Source organism: Symphodus melops, assembly GCF_947650265.1.
Source record: "Symphodus melops genome assembly, chromosome: 7".
Classification (NCBI taxonomy): Eukaryota; Metazoa; Chordata; class Actinopteri; order Labriformes; family Labridae; genus Symphodus; species Symphodus melops.
Genome location: NC_136697.1, coordinates 19505340 through 19520877, shown reverse-complemented (window position 1 = coordinate 19520877; position 15538 = coordinate 19505340). Strand labels below are relative to the sequence as shown.

At 40.5% G+C, this 15538-nt stretch overlaps 1 protein-coding gene across 3 annotated transcripts; it reads left to right on the top strand.

The window, feature by feature from the left end:
- Nucleotides 1-525: 525 nt before the first annotated feature.
- wnt3a (wingless-type MMTV integration site family, member 3A) lies at nucleotides 526-14880 on the top strand. Of its 3 annotated transcripts, none has more exons than XM_079348596.1 (4): nucleotides 526-571; nucleotides 7438-7679; nucleotides 13855-14120; nucleotides 14223-14880. In XM_079348596.1, exons 2-4 carry the CDS (start codon nucleotides 7553-7555, stop codon nucleotides 14700-14702), a joined length of 873 nt encoding a protein of 290 aa, XP_079204722.1. In that variant the 5' UTR covers nucleotides 526-571; nucleotides 7438-7552; the 3' UTR covers nucleotides 14703-14880. The 3 variants fall into 3 exon arrangements, with proteins under 3 accessions (XP_079204722.1, XP_079204721.1, XP_079204720.1); XM_079348595.1 differs by having other exon boundaries at nucleotides 568-700; XM_079348594.1 differs by lacking the exon at nucleotides 526-571 and adding an exon at nucleotides 2441-2826.
- The last annotated feature ends 658 nt before the right edge of the window (nucleotides 14881-15538 follow it).

Sequence of the window (15538 nt, the reverse complement as noted above, 5' to 3'; positions counted from 1 at the left end):
TGAGGTTTTTCACTGAATTTATTCCCTGCTGCTGTTAAGACTTCTACGCCAAGTATTTCATTGCTAGTTATTTAACCACAGGGATATATTAAGCAGGATTTTAATATAATAATCATTGCCATGATGCTTTTGATGTCTTGTGTAAAGCACTTTGAATTGCCTTATTGTTGAAATGTGCTATATAAATAAACTTGCCTTGCCTTGCCATTGTGCCTGAAATATGATTGTATATAATGTTTCAACTGCCTTTATACAGGTGGTGAATTGTAGTCTACAAAATGATCTGAGGATTTCTGCATTAAAGCAGCTTTACCTTTCAAACAGATGTAGAACAGCAAACAGGGTAAACATATTTTGTTGAAGTGTACGGGGCAGTTCCTGATAAAAGACATTTTCTTTTCAAACACTTGATAGTCAAAGCTTGTAATGGTGTCCTTCTGTGTGTGTATAGCTACTATGAGATTTTGTGTTGTAATTCACAACAGTGTCCGCTAGATGGTGCTCACATCTCGTGTCTCCTCTTCCTCCAAGAGGCACACGGGAGGTGTGACGGATGTTTTGCCTCCTTTGGGTGAGTCATCAGAGTTTTGCATGTGGTCACTACAAGGAAAATGACAAGACGGATGGCAGGTTTGACGAAATAAAACGTTGTAGATTCAACGAGTGAGTGGACCAAGGAACAACAAAAGGGAAGAAAAAGGTCAAAATAGCGCAGAGTTTATACATCTGCGTGGTGTATTTTACAAGTCGGCCTATCTAGTGATGTAGTGCAGGTTATACGACTTTATGCGGAGTTTGCTACATTTATGTGTCTGTCTTCATAGGGTATACTTACGTCAAGATGCCCTGTTTAACACCACTGATTGATTGACCAAAAAAAACAATAGTAAATCCATGCTGGGATGATGAAGAGATGACACTCACTATTCTGTCTGTAATTGGCTAGTAAGCACTGACTAAATATGTAAGAGGAGGATTTTACATCAGATTCCGTTAATCCTTTGTTGGATGGGCAATTTAAAAAAAACAATAAAAAAAACAATTTGGGGTAATATGCTATTTAAGAGTATAGCGAGTTCCTCAGGCCCATCTGTACCACTGGGCATAATCCTAAAACACTGTGACTGTAAAGATGAATACAAACTGCTTTCAGGTGTACTGTCATGTGATAAGACAAAGAGATGAAGACATATGAACAAAAAAGCTCATTAGCTTGTCCGAGCAAAAATCGCAAAATCTAAAATAAAATAATCTCTTCTTCGTTCGATATTGGCTGCATAAAATGTTTACAGTCGTCAGTTGATAGGCTTGGCTGGAAGGTACTTTTTTTCTTCTTCTTTTTTTTCAATTATCTATTACACAGATCCATGCCTTCACGCAGCTAAATGTTTCTGTCGTAAACAGCGAATGGGCAAAAAGAGAAAAGTTCATGAAGCACATTTCACTCCTTTAGCCACAACATCATATCTAATGAAGACTGAATGATAGATGTCTATGTAAATATCATTTATTAGTCATTATTATAATGATCAACAACGGCATGTTAAAGTATGTTTAAAAAAAGGGGGGGTAGGAACAGAACTGATGTGATTGTGATCGATTCTGGGGCAATAACCCTTTGTAAAGGCTATTGGACTGTGATGTTTCACAACCGTTTTTCTTTAATCGCACTGTAAGCCTCAGCGCCTGTAAATGGAGAGAGAGAGATGAGCTATCAACAGCCACTTGACATTGAGGAAGGAAACAGTCAGTCTGCTTTTCAAACTCGTTGGTGCGGCCAATTTATCCTCTATTTTAGTCTCAATAAGCGCTCTGGCAGCTCCTCATGCGGGTAGCTTTTAAGTAATGGTCACAGAAGACTTATAACAGTGCTCTTTGTCACACCGTTTGAGGGAAAACTTTTCTCATTAATGCACACACCTTGTCTTCTTTTTTTCTTTTTGACAACATGAGTTGGTCTATTTTATGGAATAGGGACATCATTACCTTTTTCACCATTTGCAGTGTATTAACATCATTACAAGATGAGGACATAGATTGACAAAATACTACGTTTTTATATTAAATATATTTTTATTAATGATGAGTGTATTTGTGCATATCTTAATGTTATATTTCAGTTAATTGTATAACTATCTCGGAATAACAAGAACAAGTTCTCGACTTCTAATTTGACATTCAGGGCAAGCAGGCACAAATAAAGGGCTGCAGAGCTTAATAATGGTCTCAAGCAATTCACACATATTTATTTCTGCATTTTAGAAGCTTCAACCCAGGGAGTGAAATCCGGACAGGTTGTTATAGCTACGCAATCCACAGGGGTTCCGATGTCTATTTAAAAGCCCTCAGACCCTCCCTCTCTCCTTTAAACAACATTATATATCACACACACTGCATGCTAATGCCACTGAGTCTCAATGAGCACTAAAACACATCTTAAAATTAGCTCATTCTGCTGTCTCAGTTCAAGTGTCTGACTAGGGATCAGAGGGAACATATCATCAGAATTTCCCCTTTGGCGATACCTGCTGATTGGGTCCTAAAAAAAAAAAGCTGCAGCTTTTAACTTTTAATATTTGGCTCCCGAGTGCTGCCACGAGAAGTCGCGAAAGATAGATTCTCCCTCAGCTTTTCATTTGGAGGACAGAATTATAAATTAGTCAAAAAGGTTTTTCTCCTCTTCATATACAAACTGAGTGCGCATATGAGCGCGCATGTAGGCTTTCTGCTGGAGAAGTTTTGCCAAACTTTAAGGATGATATACCTGGGATGTTTCCTTTTGCTCTGTGGGCTCACGCATGTCATGGCAAGTTATCCCATCTGGTGGTAAGTTTTATTTTCATTTTATCCAGAACAAATGGCGACATATGTTGTTCTTTTGTAAATGTTACGAAGTGGGCTATCCAATGATTCGCTGCTGTGTCAGGTCTGGCAAGTTGTAGTTGTACTTTGGCTCCAGACAGCAGCGGTGCGTTCACGTGCGCAGACGGTAAAATGATCCAGTTTGATTTAAAATAACTATCTGATGCAAATGATGACTCTAAAACGACATTAAGGTATTACTACAAGAGAGCTTAAATACGTGAGTAAATAACGTTTTTTTATTTCTAAACTAAACTTCCAAAAAACTTCTTAAAAACCCCCAATAGAAAACACGTTTATTTCTAATAATGTGGACACTGCAATTTGACTGAGAGCACATTTGATATTCAGAGTGCAGCAGGTGCGACGCTTGTGTCCTTTTAAGTGTATGAGCGTGTGTGTGCGCGCGCGCGCGTGTCCACAAGTTCGTCCGTTTATGTGAGGGTCAAGTGATGTAGAACACGTATGAACTCTTGCCCAGGGTTTAGCACGGGTCACGATTAATGTGTGGTCCATCCGATCAGGAAATGATATTAGCCTATACATAATGATTTTACATGAGAATGATCAGCACGACATTTGAAATAACCTAAGACATTGTGACTTCAATACAAGCATGAAGACATAAAAAGCAAACAGATGACATCAGAAGCAGCATGTGCTTAAAAAAAACCCATCATATATCAATAATTTGATTGACACTATTTTCACTGTGACTTAAAATGGTTGCTTTTTCAAGAAACTAAATAATTGAATGTCTTTGTTGAATTGTCTTTCCCTCTTTAATCACTGAAGAGGCACAGACTCACTGCAGCTTATGAATGGTGTTGTCTGATTATTGATGAGTAACTTTAAAACCAGATTCTTTTTTTGGGGGGGGGGGGATACATGGGCTTTCTTGTCTTCTGGAGATGTTGACCATTCATCTTCCAGCTGCACACATAAATGTCTTTTTAGTATGAAACAAAAAAAAAATGTGTGTGTTTTTTTTTAAACTTAGTTCTTTGATTTTGGGAGTTGTATAGCTGGTGTGTGTACTCTAATCTACTTCCTTTAATGGGTCCCCTGTTGGTGATACTGATGAGAAACTAATTACACGCACAGCTGGAAGGAAATCCTGATAGAACAGTGGGCCATGTGGACTGAGAGATGGGGAAAAATTAGCCACATCTGCACATGCCAGATTCTAAAAGTTAGTGATTGGAGGCAATAACTTTCCAACTTATTGTTATATTCTAGGTGTGTTATCATATTGTGAGTGATTTTTACACGGTTTGGTTGGTTGCCAGATTGTGTAGTGCCATGTTTTAGCATTGCTGATTGACACCGTCGTGCACACAGGCAGGAAAAAAGCCTTCAATTTCAGTTTCCACTAGAGCTTTTAACTTTTTTTATTTTTTTATTTCTCTTTTTGTCTGTTCAGTTTTGAATGACACAATGGAGGGCATGTTTCCATTCTGTCATAACAAAAATGTTTCAGCAAGTCATGAGCTGACTTCTCTGTTGATGCTTTGATTATGGGGGGAAGGATCAGCTCTTTAGTGTAAGTACAGAAGCAAAAACTGTAGTATCACTTCTACTAATATAAACAAAATCTCTGGCTGCAGGACACAGTCAACTTCAAATCTTGACGTAATACTCAAGTTCTTTTTTTCCTGGTGTATTTTTTTGTATCACGGCAACATATCCCAAGTCAAATAACACGGGCTAATCCTGCATTGTCTCTCTGTTTTGAGACAGCATGCCAGCTATTTCAGAGCAATCGCTTCTGTGTAAAGCAACTGTGATGTTTAGCTGACAACTTGGCTTCAAGTGGCCATCATAGACGCATCACACTCAAACCTCTGCACCACAGAAGTCAGTCTTCATATCGGCAAACACACTAGGACAGGTTCTCTCTCTCTCTCTCTCTCTCTCTCTCTCTCTCTCTGTCTCTTCTCGACCTGCCATGACATAGCCTGGCTGCACCCGCCACTCCACCACCACCCCCTCTTCTTACCTAGTCCACCCCACCTTAGAAGATAAATACCTGGAGGTGAAAGCTTGCCGCACATTCCTTTTCCCAAACATATTCTCTTGATGTCAAAGTCGGCTCCAAGGCCCCAGGGTCCACGAGTAAAGTGGTAATTCTAAGGTACCCTGCTTGGGCTTGCTGAAATATGCATTAAAACCTGCGCTGGATACACTTAGATGAGAGGGGGAAAGTCTGTGCTGGGACAAAAATGTAATGTGATATAAGTTTTGTAAGTTAAGTATTTATTTGTACATAATTGTTAACAGTATTGGTAGTCATGTTTATTTATCAATTATTCTGGGGTACAATACATTGGGGGGTTTTTTAGTAAAAAAAAAAAACAAGCATTCAGCAGATGCCTACAACTCCAGGATTTTTTGCTTAAATATTGGTTTGAGGCGGTAACCAATAACAACGAATTTGGGGCAATAACTCATTAAAAACGGTCATAAATCATATCTGGTGGAACATGCCCTTCCTTGGCTCTGAGGACATTTCCTAACACAGCAAGAGGTGGCATGGATTAGTCAGCCTCACTGAGACAGACATAGAGGCACGCAAGAGTGGAGCAACTGAAGCACGTTGACTCACGATGGTCGTGATGTCCTGGCAGAGCTGTAAAAAATGCAAACAGACGATCGCAGGTGTTTGTTTCAGATTTCAGTCAAAACTGCAGAAATCTTTTTTTTTTTTTATGACGCCGATGAAAACGGCATGGAAACGTCCAACTTGCCAAAATTTCAGCCAAAGGCCTCTGACACACTACTAAAAGTGCATGCCTGCAGGACATGAATGTTGAAATATTGTGCTGGGTGTTCTTCATGTTCGAGCTCTGTTTGTTGAGAGACAAACCAAAAGTCTGAACCAGTTTGAGGATGTGGACTCAGGTTTCTGCCAGGAATGATGTGCTCCAGGGTATATGGACTGACAAGGGCCAAAGAGAGGTCAGTTAGAAGTAGGAGTGCCAATGTTTACTGATGGATGTTGCAGACAAACTGTAGACGAGTGTGATTTCCTCTGGAGTCATTTTTAAACTTGCCATTGCTCGCTTTCTTGATGTCTCATTCATGATTAACTCCAATGATTTAGTCTGCAGAAATTAGGCAATAACTCTGTTAAAAGCAGCGTGACACATGACTCTGACACTTGCCCTGGGGTAAATATCCGAGGTTCACTCACCAGGTCAGCTGATGGCGTCTACACACCTTGACACCTGACAGACAACATTAAAGTGTAATATGGACGATGAAATTAGCCTATACATTTCTAAATGTAACCGAGGTATTCAAGGTCATCATGTTTATTGCTGTCTGAAGCCGTCAAACAGGGGTCACTGGACTGAGGAGATCTTTGAGCTTTTAAAGAAAGCAGCCTGGGGCCAGTGTCAGGAGTTATGGTAATCTTGTTGTGATCACCTATTAGTCCCTGAACAACAGTGAACAGGTCAACTGGTAGAGAGCTACCTGAGCAGCAGGAGACTGCACACCTGCCCTGGCTCTGGCTTTGTGCAGAAGCTACTGTAACTGTTATCAGGCGCATATCACTCGGGTGGGAGGATCAGCAGATTATGGCTGCCAGAGTTTGGTCTTTAAAAGACAGTTGAAGTTGAAATGAAGACTCTTCTTTCTTGCCAAGAAGCCACTTTGTTGCTCCTCAGGAAAAGAATCTGCCAAAGATAATAGGAACTCTGCTATTACACTTTCAAGTAGTCAAAATATTGATTTTGGTGACACTTAAAATTACAGGCTTACAGCTCAGGTCAGCAGGTCATTGAGTTGTTTGATTATCTTCATTTCAGTAATGCCCATGCCTTTTGACACACGCGTTTTAAATGGAGGAATTGCATGTAAATCAAACGCGTTAAAAGCCAAGTACATAGTAGTAGCATGACAGTTTTATGTGATTCACCAATTGGTTAAATGTTGAAATTGACTACATTATCCAATAAAAAATGACATATCGGATGTTCCATCTGATGACTACTAGTTACTTAAATCCAAATCGAGAGGATGCAGGAAATACAGACAGAAAGACGGAGAGAAAGCAATAAGAGGTCAGAGACCGAGAGATGTAATCAGTGAACCAAGTTTGCACTTGTTGTATCCTCAAAGGACAAGGGGGGTTGGGTTGTGTGTTACATTTAATACACTCTCTGAAGTCTCAATGTAGGGTTAGCACTCTTATTACCCTAAGCTGAAGGCCTGTTAAGTGTGCGGACAGTTAATAACAAGGTGTAGTTTCCCAAGTTGTCAGCTTAAGGTCTATGAAAACCTCTGGATGGATTGTGGACTTTCATCTCAGACAGAAACATCGCCTGCATCTGTGTCAGCAGTGCTGCAATTTTAGTACACAAAGGCCAGGTGTCTGCGCAGAGGGTAGTTGAGGGGATAAAGGATGGATGCATAATGGTAGCATCTGATACAGCAAATAAACCCACAATCGAACATACTCAGACATAAAATTACAAAGCACTGGAAGAAAGAAATTAACCTTCTTCTTAAGTGATGTTGAATCAATACAAAAGGATGCATTGAAGATATGTGCTTCCTCTGTCCTCACAGGTCACTGGCCGTGGGCCATCAGTACTCATCCCTCGGCACTCAGCCTATCCTCTGTGGCAGTATACCCGGTCTTGTGCCCAAGCAGCTGCGATTCTGCCGGAACTACGTGGAAATCATGCCCAGCGTAGCCGAGGGGGTTAAGATTGGCATCCAGGAATGCCAGCACCAGTTCAGAGGTCGACGCTGGAACTGCACCACAGTCAATGACAATCTAGCCATTTTTGGGCCAGTGTTAGATAAAGGTAATGTTACACGCCCAAGATGTAAAGTGCATTCCCAATAACATCTTGATATTTGTTCATATGATCTGTCTCTTCTACTATTTTTCATGCAAAGAACCTGTGGATTGAAATGCACTAGTCGTGTTGTTTTAGTATGATGTCACTGTTAATTAGGCAACTAATTTATCAATACTCATTTATATAGCATCATTTAACAACCAACATTATCTCATCACACTGTACACCACCATGGACAATCACATGATAACAGTGGCAAGTGAACACTTCTTGAAAAAGGTCAAAACCATGACTCTTTGTCTATCCAGCTATCTTCCAGACTTGGCTCAATGCTGATAAGCAAAAGTGAGAGCTTTATGTCAGATTCAAGTTTCCAGACCTTTCACCAACCTTTGAAATGTCAGACAGAAACAGAGACTTGGTGTGATGTACAGCAGTACTACTTTTCCATATACAGGTCTGTTTATTTTACAATTACATTCATGATAAAGTGACAGTATAATGCGAGTGACAGTATGTAACATACAGTGCGTAACATACACTTCAGCTACATTTATCTTAGTGATGCAGTCTGAACTTCCCCTCATTTGTGTTTGCAAGTCTATGGAGATTAAGCCCCCTGCTCTTGGACTATATACAGTATAGGTTAAAACGGCTTCCAACCACATGCAGAGACCTGAGAAAAAATGTAGTAACTTATATCTCCATGCTGATTAACTCTTCCATTAACAATTCTATATTCTCTCCGTCTGATATTTGCATTTGAAAAGCTGAACTGCCTTCGTGCATCAGTCATTCTGCCCATTCAAATCCTTGTTTAAATAGACTTTAGACTGAATAAGCTCTGAGCGGCCTGTATGCATGAAATAATGTGCACAATCAAGACGAGTGAGTTCTGTCTTGTTCAAGTTTTCTTCACGAGGGAATCCCCTGTGATTGTTCGGCTACAGTCCTCTGAAGTGTCTTACCCAAGACTGAGTTATGGAGTTTTCAAAACTACGTTTTTTTTCCAACTTTTGATGTTACATTACTCCTTTGAGATGAAGGATATGTCAAATCTAGTCTTATAATGGGCTCAGTCTGCAGAAATCCCCAATATCTTATGAAAAACGTTGAGCAATACATTAAAATATTAGCTGAGAGCCGGATGATAAGGATGTCACAGCCTCATTCTATGAGCTAGATATAGGCCTAAGTAGCTTGGTGTCTGCCCATCTAGTAGGCTACTTCAGTTGAGTAAAAAAGGCAAGAAAAATGTGTTAAAGTTTGAGAAATGCTGATAGTCGGCTTAAATAATCATTTTAGCAAGATTAAGTTAAAAAAAAGAAACAATTATCTCTTCTGCCCGTTAGTTTAAAATAGCCTATAGCCTACACAGTCTGTTTGCTCAGTACCTGTCCATTTAACTCTTGATTTTGTACAAATTAAACACACAAGATATAAAATAGCTTTCCAAGTTCTACTACAATATATTATTATATAATATTTTAGAGAGAGTTAGACAAAAAGATTACTTCTGTCTGTTAGCTTAACAGAAGACTACAATAGGCCAACCTGTCCATTTAACAGTTCATTTTTTGTATAAATTACTCGTAAAAGATATAATGTGTAAGTGAATGAGTTGTAAAAGTGCTGGTAGACAAAGTTTACATTCAGTGTACAAGGATATTTCCTGTCTTCATTCTGGGCTGTAGTCCAATTCGTCGAATTATTTCTGCAACCTACTCTTGGCTGTTGTGAGTAAATGTTTCAAAATGTCAAAGTAATGCTGTATTTATATGGTTTGACAGGTTGGTCTTTTAGAGGGTTAAGATGAGTAATGGGTTTCAATATTGAGAAATGGTGGTAAACATGGGGGGGGGGGGGGTCAGAGATCTAAACCTGTCCCCTATTTTACAGAGGACTGATGCAAACACAGGGGGCTGGAGGTTAGTAGGGGCAATTGCTTTTAATAAACTCCTGAGTCAATTGATAGAAGAGGCTTGAGCTCAAGTAGGTGGTCAATGATAGGGGTTCCCAATCTGAGCCCTATTGTGGTGCAAAATGCCACCACATCTCTCCCATTGCCTCCTCTCCCAGGCCTTAATTGAAGGGGTACTGAGTGGAAAGAGGAGGAAGCTACTGGGCTTTAGTGAATCATTTTGATTGGATTAAGGTCACTGAGGCCCTTAATAATGTGAGAGGTCAAAGTGGCTGGATTAAGTGCCTTTGTCAGAGGCCAAGAAGAGTGACTTAGGGGCTCACAAGCCTTTGATAGGGCTTAGTAGGAGAGGGCTTCCATTTCATTGGATTTGATTGATGCTGGTGTTTATGTGTGCAACAGGGCCATTGTCCTGACTGGTGTCTGTTTGTCTGTGATTCAGGCTGTTGTGTGTCAGTTTCCTCCTGCCTTTTTGGGGGCCAAATATTTAAGGAAGAGAGAGGCATGTTGCAGTCCTCTGCAGGGGCTTAGTTCTTGCCAGCTATCCCTGTACACTGACCTTCGTGGAGGTCAGAAGCAGAATGTTTGGATAAACAGAGTATAAGAAGAACATGCACTTAGAGAAGAAAGGGCGATACTGTGAATTGAGTTGGTAATATATAGAAGAAAAGAATAGTGTATGGAAAAAGAGGTCTGATTGTGAAAAGAAGTCAATTAAAAAGTACATTTGAAATCGTATTTCAAATGTACAAACATACATGTAAAAAAGGTTGTCATAAAGTTCCAGGATCACACGCATTTTTATATATCTACATGTCATGCTAATTCATATCAAACCACATCGAATAAAACAAAAAGACTGAAGTTACTCCTGCTTTTGAAAAAACACGTGTTATTATATTATGAGCATGTTCTGTCTCCTTTAAGAAAAAGCCTGACCCTCTCTCTATGTTTCTCCCTCAATCCACACCCCAAATCACAAGCCCTACCTTTAGGCTATGTCTGCGTCAGCACTCATTAATTTACATTAACTAAAGTGTCAAAACATGCACTGCTGGAATCTGCCTGTGATGAAAGGTAATAGAAAGCTGTGCAGGTGTTCTTAGTCCCTCGAGCCGATCCCAGAGATGTTTAGGCATTCTCGGTATTTACAGAACACCTACCTGCTATATGGGTATAATCAGAAGCCAGTTTGTGAGTCATATGATAGTATTAGTGAGGGTAACTTTTCTAAAGCGAGTGGACAGTCAAAAATTTCACAGGTGTTATGACCCACACAGGTATAGACACGCTTTCTATTCTTTCTGAAACCATTACATTATGACAAGTTTCATAGGAACTGCTATTCCATTGTTTATGAACCGCAAGGAAGGGATTTTAGTTTCATTCTGTTAGTATCAAGTATCAAGTTTCATTCTGTCTTAGTTCTCTCTTCCCTGTAGGTACCTATGAATTTGCCACACTCTGTATACCAGGGAGCCAACCTAATACATTAACCTAAGTCCCCTCTAAACCAACTCTGAAAAGGTCAGGGGATGTGGATTACGACCTGTGACCTGAGGATGAGAAAGTGTAACTATTTAGGATGAGCTAAGAGGTCTCTGCTTTTCATGAGTCGTATGTCTCTCCATGCTGGGGGAGGGAACCTGGTGCACTAGTATATCATTAACTCTGGGCAAGAAAGAAAGAAGGGGTGTGGTAAATGGAGTTGATGGGGGGACCTTAGCCCCACTCCCCGCTGGGCACTGCTGAGAGCACAATATCTGCGCAACCATGAGATTAAGCAGGAGAAAAAGTGCTTTTCCCCATTCACACGCCCTTTAGATTGTTTTATTAAACCATTTGAATAGGGATTTCCCCGTCTGCCGACAAGCGGGGTCCGGCCAATGCATAGTTCTCTGTTGCTATGACTTAACTTGGTCCCCACTAATCACTGGCCAGGGCAAATTTCATATAAAATATCTGAGGCCATTGTGGGACTAACACGGCGTGACAGTGGCACCACAATAGGGGATTCAACCCCCCAGCAGGTTGTAGGGACCACTTGGTCTGCCAGGGTCTGGCAAGTTTTGGTGGAGAAGCTTTGTCTGAGCAGAAGTGTCCTGAAACACCATAAATTGGTCGTAAAACCAAAGAAAGCAGCCCAACTAATGTTAAAACTGGTGTCTCCAGGTGGATGACGTGTTATTGGAGGTGTATGTAACCCTTAAATCAAACATGAAATGGGTATGACTTTTGTTGGGGGGGGGGTCTTACAAAAACAGGTAAAGAACTATGACTTAATATGGGCAAGCATTTATTTGTGTAGTGTTGAGGGACATACGACCACATTTTTTATTGTTTTAAACATTTCTAGCGAGTTATTCAAATATAAACAACTCTTTTCAATAACTTAAAGTACATGCAGTTTAATGATGAGCAGCAAAACATTTTTCGATGGATATTTATATGCATAATAGCACTTAACTTGTGATATGACTGTACCAGCTGCAGGTTGTGTTTATGGCTGTTCATATGCCATATACTCTATGGACATCCAGGCACTTAAGAGTGTGTGCCTGACAAGAGGTCTGCAACCTCAGAAACCCACTTTGTACGGAGAGACACCAGGACATATTTAATTTCCCCAAATCTTCCCCTTTGCTTATTTTATCCCAAGATAATCCTCTTTTCCTTTCCCATTTGAACTCCGACATCCCTTTAAGCTCTCCAATATCATTGCCAGTAATCCATAAGATCGGTATTCTAAAGACGATCCCCAGGGTACTGCTTGAGAACCACATTTCTTCACAATTTTCAAAAATGAGAGTAAACACGGTGCAACACACTGAATTAAATGTAATTCTATTGTATAAACTATTACAAACTATTGTTCTCTATTCAATAGTTTTATATGAAAGGGGGCACCCTTATCCAATACCAAACATAATTACAGAGTCCCTTCGAATTAAAATCACAAAACATATACAGTGTTGGTTGGCAAGTAAGCATCAGTGTAGACAGTATATTCTAATAATCAAATTTTTATTTTATAGCTTTGAGATACTCTCACCACAAAGAAAATCAAAATAAGTGAAATGATCTGAGGTGGATGCAGTAATAACTAGTAATGGGCTTGAGGAAAGAGAGTAGAGGTGCAGTTTTCTTGTGAAAATTAGTACGCTTGTGTGTATACAATAGAACTGTGAAGTGGGTGGTGGAGGATGCCAGTAGACCTTTTCTCTTGCATCATTGTTCCTAATGCCCTTTAGTCCTCAAACTGGTTGGAACCTGCTGTAAGGGAGGAGCTCATACTCCCTTTAGCTTTATACTCAAGCCTTTTTTCTTTTCTTTCTTTCCTTCTGTCGTTCTTGAACTTTAGACAGTAGTATGCACTGTCTCTTTATCTATGTCTATCTATACACACAAGTGCACAGACACAATCCAAAGTGTCACGATTGATCTCTTTCTTACGTCTTGTTTGTTCACTTCATATTACACCTGGTGTTTCCACATTTTTTATCGTGCTCCCTCTGTCTCTTTTCTTCTGATTGAGCAAGACCATACAAGTACATTTATTCAAGGCAACCTCCCTGTTGCAATGTAAAAAAGCAAGGTATGCTGAAGCAAACATATGCCCCCCTGTTGTGCCCCCGAACCGTGAAGTATTGTGCAGAATTGCATATTTGGGCACTACAGTCCCACGTCAATGCTGTCTACGATTTGTCCCCACAGTGTGAGGCCGTTTCCTAACCTTTCAAAAGCTTAATTGAGTCTCTTAATTATAGTCCTGTCAGCTCTGTCTCTTCCTCTCATCTCTTTGGAAGATCCTGATCCCTCTGAGTCATCAGTAAGCTATGTTAGAAGGCGGCATAGAGACCTCGTTATTCAGAGACAGGACGATTGATGTCTAGGCTAAGTGAACACACGTACACTTTGGTAGATGTGACCTAAACAGGTGTGGCCAACAATAATAATGGCCTCTTCTGTGTGTATAGTTTGTTTGATGCTGTCTTGTGGGCAGGGCTGGTTAAGATTTGCTTATGTAATCATACACGACTATAAACAAGCAAAAATCCAATTAACAAGTGGTGGCCTGCATCCTTCAATTACAGCTACACACTTTCCGTATATGTAATCCTGAAATCCTTGATGAGCTTCAAAAGTTCATATGACGACAAAATAATTGAGGAATTCTTTACAGATGTGTCTCTGCAGAACGCTCTTTTTTTTTTTCCTCCAATGTTGTCCTAAAGATGTCTGAACTTCTTTTCACAGCCACTCGAGAGTCCGCGTTTGTTCACGCTATCGCCTCTGCGGGAGTGGCATTTGCAGTGACCCGTGCCTGCGCGGAGGGTTCAGCCACCATTTGCGGATGTGACACACGCCACAAGGGCCCCCCTGGTGAGGGGTGGAAGTGGGGTGGCTGCAGTGAGGATGTGGAGTTTGGGAGCATGGTATCTCGAGAGTTTGCAGATGCAAGAGAAAATCGGCCTGATGCACGCTCAGCCATGAACCGTCAGAACAACGAGGCAGGAAGAATAGTGAGTTGTCGGGAAATGCTTTTTTTTTTTGCATATTGTGGTTTAAGCACTTTTTTTTTTTTCCACAGATATTTGATTAAAACTTTGTTTTTTCATTCACAGCCCCTTAACGACATGACACACCTGAAGTGTAAGTGCCATGGGCTCTCAGGCAGCTGTGAGGTCAAGACGTGCTGGTGGTCCCAACCTGACTTCCGAGTCATTGGAGACTACATGAAGGATAAGTACGACAGTGCATCAGAGATGGTGGTGGAGAAACATAAGGAGTCCCGTGGATGGGTGGAGACCTTGAGACCCAAGTACAACTACTTCAAACCACCAACAGAGCGTGATCTGGTTTATTATGAAAGCTCTCCCAATTTTTGTGACCCAAATCCTGAGACCGGCTCATTTGGCACCCGTGATCGGATCTGCAACCTGACGTCTCACGGCATAGATGGGTGTGACCTACTCTGCTGCGGCAGAGGCCACAACACCAGGACTGAGAAGAGAAAGGAGAAGTGTCACTGTGTTTTCCACTGGTGCTGCTATGTCAGCTGTCAGGAGTGTGTGAGAGTCTACGATGTACACACCTGCAAATAAAGACATCTGGTTTTTTTGCCTTCCAAAATTTAAAGACATAAAGTAAACTAACAAACGCAGCAGCTTATCTACAAAACATGAGACGCTGTGAGATAGTCTGACTCCAGGGGCAGACCTAACAGGTGTTTTCTGCTGTGACGCTTGAAAAGTGACCTGAAACAGTTGAGTTGACCTTGACATCACAGGAAAGATGTTGATTTCTCCAGAAACAGCAAAAAGATTATTCATGAACGGATGTAGGAGAGAAGAACAGTCGGCTAATTGACAAACACCATATTGGTGATTTCTATATTTTTTCTGTGTTCCCAGTAGATACTTGTGTTGAGAATAGTACAGCCCTGCATGTGTATCCATGGGTGCCGCTGGGTCCCACAAACAGACCTCCCATTAGGCGCCACCACCACAGCCCAAACTAACCCGGCAGAATTTCTATAAGCACACTCCATTACTTAAATGACCCATTAAAACATTAAACGTCTCTCCTTTGTGTTACGCCCTGAACATTTGAGATAAATATTCAACCGTTTGTTGTCAACTCTTAGTTAACTTTTCTTCTTTTGCTAGAAATGATTGATGATGTGACATATAAAATATTGTTTTGGAGGCAGTTAGTTGCAGGTTCAGCAAAACCTGTGACTGGGTCTGAATGTTGCTCTTTTTTGCCAAAAAAAAAAAAAAAGAAAGAAGAAGAAGAAGGAAATAAAATGAAACAGTTGATGTTATGAACAAACTGTGAGGAAAGCATTCCCTCATAGTCATACATTTCTAAATTAATATGATTAGAAAAATAAGTAATTTTTTATTATTTTTTTAGGGCCCCTGCCAGTCACAGGCCC